The 11,615-nt window shown below is 36.1% G+C and overlaps 2 protein-coding genes across 2 annotated transcripts in view; one reads left to right on the top strand and one right to left on the bottom strand.

Annotated features, from left to right (window-relative positions):
• LOC100183000 (succinate dehydrogenase [ubiquinone] flavoprotein subunit, mitochondrial) overlaps positions 1-5,606 on the top strand; it is an 8,937-nt gene extending 3,331 nt beyond the window's left edge. Inside the window, exons 5-14 of the mRNA XM_009861385.3 lie at positions 1,167-1,331; positions 1,622-1,770; positions 2,078-2,293; positions 2,550-2,646; positions 3,231-3,407; positions 3,660-3,863; positions 4,134-4,325; positions 4,562-4,705; positions 4,945-5,058; positions 5,306-5,606. Of these exons, the coding sequence (XP_009859687.1) occupies positions 1,167-1,331; positions 1,622-1,770; positions 2,078-2,293; positions 2,550-2,646; positions 3,231-3,407; positions 3,660-3,863; positions 4,134-4,325; positions 4,562-4,705; positions 4,945-5,058; positions 5,306-5,392 (1,545 nt within the window). The 3' untranslated portion in view covers positions 5,393-5,606. The remainder of the gene's footprint in view (positions 1-1,166; positions 1,332-1,621; positions 1,771-2,077; positions 2,294-2,549; positions 2,647-3,230; positions 3,408-3,659; positions 3,864-4,133; positions 4,326-4,561; positions 4,706-4,944; positions 5,059-5,305) is intronic.
• Positions 5,607-5,966: 360 nt separating this feature from the next.
• Positions 5,967-9,255, bottom strand: LOC100186939 (CCR4-NOT transcription complex subunit 9). Its single transcript, XM_004226396.4, is given in 8 exon segments — positions 5,967-6,131; positions 6,133-6,241; positions 6,429-6,520; positions 7,164-7,262; positions 7,372-7,481; positions 7,742-7,905; positions 8,428-8,489; positions 8,919-9,255. Coding segments are annotated over 8 exon segments (882 nt in total). The 5' UTR covers positions 9,108-9,255; the 3' UTR covers positions 5,967-6,074.
• Positions 9,256-11,615: the final 2,360 nt, after the last annotated feature.

Raw genomic sequence — 11,615 nt, 5'->3', positions numbered from 1 at the left:
TATTTGCGGCGGATTTTCGATGAAGCTTTTCAGGATATCCACTTTTAGGATCTGACTAGGATTATTGATGCTTGGGATGTGCGTTATCGGTTGTTTACCTCGTCGCCATTAATAAGTCCGCACCCTTGTACTTGATATCATATTTATTGTTCTAGATAAAGGGTAATAATCCTAGCCAGTAAGCTATAACGTAACGACATAAATTAAATAGATTATCACGATATAGAACAAGTATACTATGTAGAAATCATACACTATCAAACGAGACTAACTTGGGCAATACGACACGTTACACAACGACTACAGACAGAGACTGATAATGTGAAACAAAGAATATTGAGAAACAACGATAAAAAGACGCGCGAAAGAAAGATGCCTCGCGCGTAATCAATGACGTCACGACATGCGCTACCGTGCTCGCGCCAAAACCGTTGGTGACGTCACAACAGGCGCGAAAATGTTGACGCGCCCAAAACCCCACAGAGTTCGGACATAACACCGAGGCTCAGTGGTTTAGGTGCCAGCATCGAAAACCAAAGTGTCCCGGGTTTGATACTCGATGGCGATACTAATACTGATTGGCGTATGTGTCCTTGGGCAAGACACTTAACGGACATTGCTCCAACCAAGCGGTCACTAATGGGTTGTCCAAGTTAAAAGCCATATCACAACAAACACCATACACAAAGTTGAAAGTGTGCTAACTCGTCAGCACACAAGGATGAAAATAGTGCGAAAAATACATGTCCAACTTAACTGCGATGCGGTGTCGCAAAGTTGATGACAGGAGTCGATGACCTGAGTTGCAGACTTAAATCAAGCTCTGCAATGAGATTCAAACACTGCCACGAGACTTAGTTTATGACTCGATGTGGATAGAGTTGGATGAACTGTGTGTCCGGATGGAATTGTGGAATCTAGACTGTTTTGTCGATGGAGTTCGAAATTGAGCGACACTGGTCGCATGAAACACTTAAATGGGCTTCCCGGGTGTTGGGGTAATGGACAGAACCTGGCCTAAATCCCAGGTCCTTGACAAGGACCCTCAAAGAATAGAATAAAATAACAGACTATTATTCTATTGAAAACCTTTCCAAAAAAAGTTTTCCTGTTGTCATTTACAGGATTTTTGATTTTTTTTAGTTTAATTGTTTCACTACTTCCAGCTTGAAAATTACGGAATGCCGTTCAGTCGAACTAATGAAGGAACGATTTACCAGCGAGCGTTTGGTGGACAAAGTTTGGATTATGGTAAAGGTGGTCAAGCTCATAGATGTTGTTGTGTGGCTGATAGGACAGGTCATTCGTTACTACACACACTTTATGGCAGGGTAGGTTTGTTATTATGTACTTTGTTTTGTTACTATGTTGATTAAAGAGACTTATTTTTTGTTATAACAGGTAAAATTTTGCTTTTTTATATGATTTTGTGTTTAGAAAATTTCTTCTAAAAAATTATAATAGATTTTGTTGTTTTTATTATGTGTATTGATACACTGGGTTTATTAATTTTAGCCATTAGTTTTGACTGTTAAGATGTGTTTATGTGTATTGACTTAAGTATTTTAATAATAAATCATGCATGTGTGAAGTGTATGTGTCTAAGTATGTTTTCACGCAGTCGCTGGCATACAACACCGATTATTTCATTGAATATTTTGCGATGGATCTTTTAATGGAGGAAGGCGAGTGTAGGGGAGTGATCGCAATGAGTTTGGAAGACGGGACAATTCATCGCATCAAAGCAAAGAACACAGTGCTTGCTACAGGGTGAGTGTTCACTGGGTTTAAGGTTTACCATTTGAATTGGAATTTTCCTTTGGCGGTATGACTCATGCGATTTTTTCTTAACAGTTTTTTTAGTTATTTAAAACTTTGTTGGTAGCTTTAGATCACATTTGTGCATCAATTTTTCGTAATGTAGTCTCTTTTTTGTAATGTATAGTTTCTTCAAACTTTGAAGTTCAAAGTAAAAGAGAAATATTTCTAGTTTGCTACAGATATCTTGGTTACAAGATAAATGCTTCCTGTTATTGTGGTTGCTGCCTTAGATTGATCATTACTGTGTCTACTTCAGAGGTTACGGGCGTGCTTACTTCAGCTGTACATCAGCACACACATGTACCGGGGATGGATCAGCCATGGTGACGAGGGCTGGACTGCCCAACCAAGACATGGAGTTTGTACAGTTCCACCCAACAGGTATATATGGAGCTGGATGCCTCATCACGGAAGGCTGCAGAGGTGAAGGAGGATATCTTGTCAACTCAGAAGGTGAAAGGTTCATGGAAAGGTCAGTGGAATTTTTCACTTTTGTCTTGGTTTTATTTGAACTGCAATATTTGAATTTTTTTAAAGCTAAACTTTTTAAAGCTGGTTTTAAGTTTATTTGAACATTTTAAAAGCTGGTTTTAGGCGACAAAAAGAAATTTTATATCTCTTGGTTTTCAAAAGGTTTGTTAAAAATGAAGATATTTAACTTGTTTTTAATATTTTACAGAAAACACGTATGTTACACAGAATTAATTGTTGGTTAAATTATTATTCAGATACGCACCAACTGCTAAAGATCTTGCATCACGTGATGTTGTGTCTCGATCCATGACGATTGAAATCAGGGAAGGCAGAGGTTGTGGTCCTAACAAGGTGACAAGCTTTGATATCATTGCTGTAACCGAGTAGTTACTTATGTGTTTAAATTATCAACCATATTTATAATATGAAGGTTTACCCATCAAGTTACATTCGTGGTAGTTTGTAAGCATGGATAGGTTGTATGAAACAGCGTGATCGACAATGCTACCATTGTGGTTGTGTATTTCCTATAAGACACTAAACAGTTGTTCCTGAATGTGACTTACTTTATCCTCGCATGGCTGTAAAACGCCAGTCATTAAACACGGGCGTTCTGTTTCATTCACCTCATGCCAGCTTAGGATTTACCAAGTGTTTTACTTTGTGGCAATTGTGGGTGATTATTTTTTTATCATTTTTTTTCTGTGGCTGATAGTTTGGGCAACCTATTAGCGACCACTGGGTTGGAGCAATTGCCATTAAGTGTCTTGCCCAAAGACACATACGCCCACAATGGTAGCAGCTAAGAGCCTTAAACCGATTACCTCTTGGTTAGAGACAGGCGCGCTAACCAATTATGCTACAACGTCAGACAGAGAAAACAAATATGTGTCACTAATTCATAATACTTGGTTGTAATAAATTCCTACCCACAGGACCATGTATACCTCCAACTTCACCATCTACCTCCACAACAACTTGCTACGAGACTTCCCGGGATTTCAGAAACCGCACAAATCTTTGCTGGTGTTGATGTAACCCGTGAACCCATTCCTGTGCTACCAACTGTGCATTACAACATGGGTGGGGTTCCTACCAACTTTAAAGGGCAGGTGGGTGTTTATTTTCAACTCATTGCAGCTATAAATCCTATTTTTAAGAATCTATTTTCTTTACAAATTTCAATGTGTTTTAAAAAGGTTAAAGGGCATTTTTAATTTTAATAAAGGGCATTTTTTTCAAACGTATTCAACTTCTTTTTTAAATTTGAAATTTTGGGTTTCATTTCGGCAGTCAGTTTTAGTAATGCTATCAATGTGCTTTACTACATAAAGTTTTTCTGTTACGAAAAAATAATTTTGCAGGTAATTTATTATGATGATAAATCGTCCAGTGACGTGGTGGTGCCGGGTTTATATGCGTGTGGTGAAGCTGCGTGCGCCAGCGTGCATGGGGCAAACAGGCTCGGTGCAAACTCCCTGCTTGACTTGGTTGTGTTTGGACGAGCGTGTGCGCTTACTATAGCTGAGGAGAATAAACCAGGAGAAGATATCGGAGAAATCAGTGAGGTAGGAGAGTACTGTGTGTTGGTTTATTTTTCAAAGTTATAAGCTGTTAAATTATTAGAGTTTTGCGTTTTATTGCATCAAAATAACTGCGACAATCAGATTGTACTAGTCGTGTGAATCCAGGTAGACATATCAGTTTATAATTAATATTTTAAATTTGCGTGGCAGGACAACTGCAATTGTTATATAAGAGTGTTCTGTTTCACACGCCTCTCGCCCGCTTATGAGTTACCATGTATGCAAATTGGTAACTTTAGTTATTTCCATCAGAATGCTGGTGAAGCCTCCATTGAAAACCTGGATAAACTCCGCTACGCAGATGGAGCAACGCCAACCGCTGAACTTCGCAACAAAATGCAACAAGTGATGCAAACCAACGCTGCTGTGTTTAGAACCGGACCCGTGTTAAAGGAAGGGGTGCAGAAAATACAAGATATCTATGATGAGATGGATGATCTTAAGGTTGGTCCAACTTGGTTGTATTTTCAATTAGATTTGTGGAATTCTATGAAAGTAACCATATTTAAATTAATTTGGTACCTATAAACCTACCAATTTTTTTTAGATATTCTATATTCGTGAAGTTCCATGGCATGTCACGTCATGAGCCTGGGAGTTCAAATTATTTGACTCAATGTACCTGTTTCCAAATATCAGCCTTGTGTTACATTTGATAACTCTAAATTTAAATATTGCAGCTTTCTGATCGTGGTTTAATCTGGAATTCCGATTTAATCGAAACACTGGAGTTGCAAAACTTGCTACTGAACGCTGCACAGACTGTGGTGGCTGCTGAGAGGAGAGAGGAAAGTAGAGGCGCGCACGCAAGAGAAGATTTCAAGGTAATAATCCATATATATATCTTGATGTTATTTTGTTCCATATTGGTAAAGTACTTTTAAGGACTTGGAATTTATGCCAGAGTAGGCCTATTACCAAACACCGAAAACACTTTTAGTAGTGGTCAGTGTGGCTGAGGTCACAAAATTTCATTCATGTTTATGTGCCCAAGGCATCGCACAAACAACTTAGTATTAAAACTTCAAACCTCTCTTTAACTTTGTGATTGTTATTTCCACAGGACCGATGTGATGAGTTTGATTATTCGAAACCACTACAAGGCCAGGAAGCTTTACCACAATCCAAACATTGGCGTAAACACACATTATCAAACATGAATGTTCAAACTGGGAAGGTGAGAGAGTTTAAAATATTTTCGTCTAGGAAGAGTGCTTTATTATTTTTTGTTTGGAATATGGAACTCTTTTTTAATGTGCCAATTCTAGGCAAAATCAAAGGTCCTTGAAAGGTCCAATAGGCCACACTGAAAGACCTCACCTACATAAAATAGAATATAGAACTCTAAGAATAAATGGCCAGTTATAAAGTATGTAAACTTGTAGCTACCACTCCATATTTATTTTTCCTTCTTGCCATTCCAGGTTGAGCTGAATTATCGACCAGTTATCGATTCAACACTTGACCAAAAAGAATGCAAAACTGTTCCTCCAGCAATTCGCTCTTATTAACTTCTAAATTATTATAAGGAGTTGTGGCAAAGATATGGCCAGTGAGAAGTGCCATAGTTACAAGCCTACGCTCCGTGAATATTGTGTTCATTTTGTTCCATCAGCTACATATTTTTCATCGCAAAATAAACATTTAAGCTCTGCACATTATCAATGTTGAAGTAATTTGTATGAAGGGTTACAAGTGTTTATGCAATAAATAGATTTTTTGCAATGGTTTGTCTTCAAATCTGTTCTCAATTTACAACGGTATTCGGATGCTATTCTATAGGGGTGAGGTCTGATATACAATAGGGTGGGGGAAGATGGGATACCTTTTAACTCTATTTTCTCGTCCCATGTAGTAAACAAAGAACATTAAGAATTATAAAACTATATCCTCACGACTTCCATAGACCGTTGTTAATTGTTTAAAACACGATCAGAATATTTGAATATTATGTGCTAAAGGTGTCCCATCTTCCCCAACCCTACTATATATTAACAGACATCATGGGATCTCCCCAGATGTTGACGAAGCATGTCGCTCAATTCCATCTATACTATAGTGTGTCCCTCAAAAACATCAGTTATATTAAAAGTAAAAATTCGTAGCAAAACTGTATTTCAAGCGGCAAAGAACGGAATAGTAGAGGCATTACTAAGAACATGATGTGAAATTCTGTCCAACCAACTATAATGGTCATTGTGGCATAGCAATTGTTCGAGGGTCAGTAAGTCCAGGTTCTTGCAGGTTTTTTAATAAGTTGCGTCAACCAGCGTTTTGTTGTGTTGTCATCTTTTAACACAGGTAGGAAAGTGGAATCTTTTAACTGGTCGGGCAAGCATTGGCGCAATGCTTCTTTAGCTCTGTAATTCAGGTTGAAGTCATAAAAACTTTTGTTTAAATTATAGAATTTCAATTCAGGCTGGTTTTAAAAATTGAAGTTTTTTTATATAATTTCAAAAGACTTTTATAAAAAAAAATTGTTTTTCTGGAATTATAGAAAAAAATATTTTCTAACTTAACAGCTTAAACATTCAAACAACTAGACACCTGGGATTATCAGAGAGTCGGAGATAGCAACGAACAACATGTTTCAGTAGTCGAGCAGAGGGATCTTTGGAAAGAGCAAGCACCATCTTTCCCTGTTTAGAAACCAATACATCTGATTATTTTTTGCACATACATTACAGTTGTGCAAAAAGCATAGCATGACTTATTATATCCTTTTTAACAATAAGAAGGATCTGATTGTTTATAAAATGAAGACATGGATATTACCAGCATAACGACAATCAATAAGAAAATCTACACATAAGGTCATCTTGAATTAGAGCTAGGTCTACATCTGCTTTTGAATTCTGATTAATACACAAGTTCTGTCTCTACTAGAAACTAAGACCTACAGTGCAGCGGCTGTGCTACTGCACTAAAAAGTAACAACATAAAAAATATATGAGTGAGAATGTATATTACTTTATCCTCGCGTGGCCGGAAAACGACAGTTGCTATAAGTTATAACACAGGTATGCTGTTTCATACACCTCGCGCCAGCTTACGAGTTACCAAGTATGTTACTTTGTGGGTAATTATTTTTTTTATTTTTTATGTATCTCTGAGTTGGAACAATTGCTGTTAAGTGTCTTGCCCAAGGACACAACCGCCCACAATGGTAGCAGTGACGAGCCTTGAACCCATTACCTCTGGGTTGGGGCAGGCACGCTAACCAACTGTGCTACGGCACCAGACATATCAGTTTAATTCATTCTGTCCATGTTCCGTACTCACCAATATCATTGCAACATGAGAAAACCTTTCATAAGTTTGACAAATATAAGCTAGTCCGGTATCATCCAACAATATTTTCTGCAGGATAAAAGTTGCAACCTGGAATTTAAAACAACAACTAATATAATTAATATTGTCTACATTCTATAATCTTAGAAATAACAAGACATAAAACAGAGTACAGTATTAATAAAACATAAAAACAAACCGTTTTAGATAACTCGCTTCCAGACTCCATGATTCGAAGACAAAGAGGAATAATCTCTGTTGTAAGAAGGAAAGTGATAACTTCTTGTTCATCTGTCTTCACCAACGCACCTGGTGTGTGACATATCAATGGTATTGTGATTTGTGATTAATATTATTTTGTTTTATTTTTGCACTCTAAACATTATTTTAATGTTTTTAATAAATGTAAAAAGTGCAAAAAAATAGAAATGATAGGTGCTTTTTTGAAGTTTAATTTTAAACTACTTCCAAAATGAAAATTTCGAAAGAACTTCTAGCTGTTATCCTCAAAACAATCCTTTAATACATTACAGTAAACCAATTAGTCAATACAAAAGACTCCAACCCACCAATCACTCCAAGACTCGTCAACCTTAAATATTCAAAAGGTCTAGTTTTGCTTGTAGTGTGTAGGAATGGGTAGAGGAATAGTGGGATGTGAGCAGCAAGGAAGGCAGTTCTTGTCTCAGGATGAGAAGCAACACATTGTAACAGGGCTAAGGCATTGCACACTCTGAATGCAACAGAGTAAAACATTAATTTTCACCTTGTATGATGTATTAAAACAAGTAAACAACCAAGGACTTATGATAGTAGATACACAAATACATACTAAAATTAGAAAACGGAAAAACTGATTTGGAGCAAAAAGCTTCAGTAGCCTACTAAATACCAGTTCAATTTGTAAGATGTATTAAAACCACCAAAACACAGCCGACTTAAGACAGTAGATACACAAATACATACTAAAATTAGAAAACACAAAAACTGATTTGGAGCAAAAAGCTCCAGTACTAAATACCAGTGTACGTCATCCGATAACCGATAAATGTATAAAACTGCCACGATTGATTGACTCAGCTGACAAGGGTGACATCTGACATGCTTTGGGAAACAGCAATGGCAGAGCTTATTTTTATTGGCTTAACCATTTTAAACGCTACTAAAACAGCAGATAACGTAGGGAGGGGATTCTTCACTAGCACCAAAAGTTTAATTAGCTGCAACATCAAAGCACAAATAAATAATTATTTACCTGTTTGATTGATGTGCAGTAAGAGTAGGGGGGTTGATTGAAGAATATATGTTTACAATCTCCTGCAAACAAGGAATTAAAATATTGCATATTATAAAGGTTAACAGCCAAGGTAGGCACAATACAAATGAGAATATTTTTTGACATGATAATTTTATAAAAAAAATTGCAGATTTTAGTTTAAGAACCTTCTTACAATGGGTATTTATTAAGATTTTATACTGCAGTACAGTTTACCAAGCCATACGCACCCCAATTTTTTTACAAATCTGCAAGAAATAAGGGGTCTCTTTAATTAGTGCATGTCCACTATGTCCACAGTATTTACTACATAGTGGACATAGCGGACATAGTAAACTAAATATTGTGAACATAGCGGATAATAGTGGACATAGCAAACATGCACTAATTAAAGGGACCAGGATTTAGTACGAAAACCCAGTCATTTTATTCCAACATGGTCCCCTACCGTTTATTCAGCAAAATTTTACCTGTAAAAGTGCAGCTATTGTTCCAAACGAATGCCACAGCATTGGAGCAAGGTCCTGAACAGTTTCCCGTTTTTTACTTAGCTCCAGCAACGCTGTTTCTCGTGTATCAAGGCTCGAAAGATCGTTAATCCATTGATATATCTTTTCCCTGTCCACGCCCGCCATTGCTGCTGCTGGGTTAACCTGCATCTTAATATGATTGCTTTGTTTCAGATGTACGGCAGAAACCAAACAGATATATCTTTACTTCAATTTTTGAACAGGGTAAAGCAAAAGCAGGACTACAGTTCGATTTCTACAACATTGCGCCAAAGTATTTTTAAAACGTTGTTGCTCTATTGAGCCAGATGGACCGACGTTAATATGGTCCCAAGTTAAACATTAAAATTATTCTAGTTGTTTTATTTAAATGACACACAATTGACATTGATTTTATAAACACTGAATAAATAAAACTGACCCAGCTTTGCTTAAAACGTATTATCTACGAAAAATCAAACATGCAGAAAAGACCTGCCGTAAAACATGAATTTTACTACTGCGCATGGCCGCATGTCTCGATCTCGTGCTGTCCCCTTTAGTTAATTGAATTATATCACACACAGACCCATATAAAGGTGTTTCTACGACTCTGATTACACACCCGAGTTTCATATCCCAAATGGTACAGTGAGCCTAGAAATGGTAATAAACCCTTCTATATTTCTTAATACAACACGCGAAATACTTTTATTTATTCAGGTAAACATAAACACACAAGACAAAAAGCCTTCACTGGTATTAATTCCTGGTATATTTATTTGACCTGCTAGTTAAAGGCTTAATACCAAACAATATTTTACCCCAAAAATTTATTGGTGATAAAATTTCTCCACAAAAATAATATGCAGGTAAACCATTAACAAAATTGTGTGTATAATTAATAACCACAGACCACAGTATGTAGCACACCACAATAAAAGTCACTGGAAAGAGAAAATATAAAGACTACAATCCACAAAAACAAATATAAATATAAAGTAATATAAAGACTACAATCCACAAAAACAAATATAAATATAAAGTTTTTTTCTTTTCGATGATACCAAAATGATCATGGAGTTTTACCTAACCCATCTTTCTGGGTCAGTAACTCAGACAAGTTGCCAAGTTCGCTGGTGCATTGGACCGGTGTAAAGGTTCTTTCAACACAACACAGAATGGAAGTTCAAAACTCTTGTTGCAGTAAATGAAGTTTCCCAAGTTACGACATGCTTCACTAGCAGAGTGCAAAATGTCACATTTTTTAGTGTAGCCCTAATACTTGCTGAGCGATCATCTGAAAAAATTAAAGAAAATGCTTGTTTAGTCTGATAATTAGGTAAAAATATGTTCGGTTTTATACAGAGTTAATTTAAACAGAATGCTGGAATGATAAATATAGAACATGATATAAAAACTCCCATGTATAATTGCCATATTGTACACTAAATAATAAAAACCATGGGATAATATATAGAATTATTATTTAACTATAGAAACAAATTCTCAAAATGAAAAAAACACGATAAAATGGATAGACTAATTTACAAAATTAACATTTAACAAATAAAATGTTTCCTCTCATCCAGAATAACCAATGTTGCGAAGTCATGCTGTAAAGGGTGGCTTTTGTTTACGCAGTCAACTCGCCGCCATGTAAATGGTAAAACAACTCGAACAGTGAACTATATTTAGTTGTAGAAACTGCATCGGCCACAATTGCCAGAGGTTTTATAAAATGTCGACAAAATTGCAGTACGAGTTTTCACAAACAGATTATTGTTAAAGACAGCACAAAATTCATGCAGCGTAAACACAAAACAAGTTGTTTAAGTAAATAATATGTAGAGAACTATGATCATATAAAAAAAACTGTAAAGATTTATTGGGGGATAAAAAAATTGTAAAAAACTATTGGCGTAAAGCTGGAATGGTAATCAGCAAGTACCAGTTATAGGATCTTACATACCTAACACAGATCCCATATTATTCACCCATTCAATACTTTTGCTTATTTGTATTATTAGTCGGGTCAATATATGAAAAATATGGCTCGAACCCCAAAAAATTCCTACAAAAGGTTTTTCAACGTTTTTTTGTAGTATTTATGATCAAGAATAACATATTAAAAATCTAGGAAAAAAACATCTTTTTAGGTAAAATAGATTGTGTTAAAAAATGTTCAGGTGTTGGATCGTTTATATAGGTTTTAACGGAATCTGGGCTCTTTCAGAAAGACGCTTTGGATCGCAGAAATTCAGCGATCGCTTACTTCGACTCGCTGGTACACTTTCCATATTATTTACACTATTTATATTGAGTACTATACTATTTAAGGTATAAAAACAATAAAAAAATACCTATTTTGGCTTTGACCATTAATTTTACTGAATGGTGTTGTGGCTGAGGATGACGTTAACGTACATGACTTTGAAACAGTCGGAAGGAAAATTATGGACAAAATGATTGGGCAATCTGTTTTCTCGATATCTTTTAAGCGGAAGGATAAAGCCAAGACGTTTAGAAACACATCATTAGTGAAGGTGGCACCTGATAGAACATTTGACCCAGGTTTGCTTTTCCAACGTTTCCTAGTTGTTTCACAACTAGGGGTCCTATCTCTCCAAGATATATTGAAGTATGAACTTAGCCCGTTCCCTCCAGCACTTTTTGAAG

The sequence above is a fragment of the Ciona intestinalis genome, chromosome 9 (assembly GCF_000224145.3).
Source record: "Ciona intestinalis chromosome 9, KH, whole genome shotgun sequence".
Classification (NCBI taxonomy): domain Eukaryota; kingdom Metazoa; phylum Chordata; class Ascidiacea; order Phlebobranchia; family Cionidae; genus Ciona; species Ciona intestinalis.
Note: the sequence above shows the minus strand (reverse complement) of the source record. Positions and strands in the feature narration are given on the sequence as shown.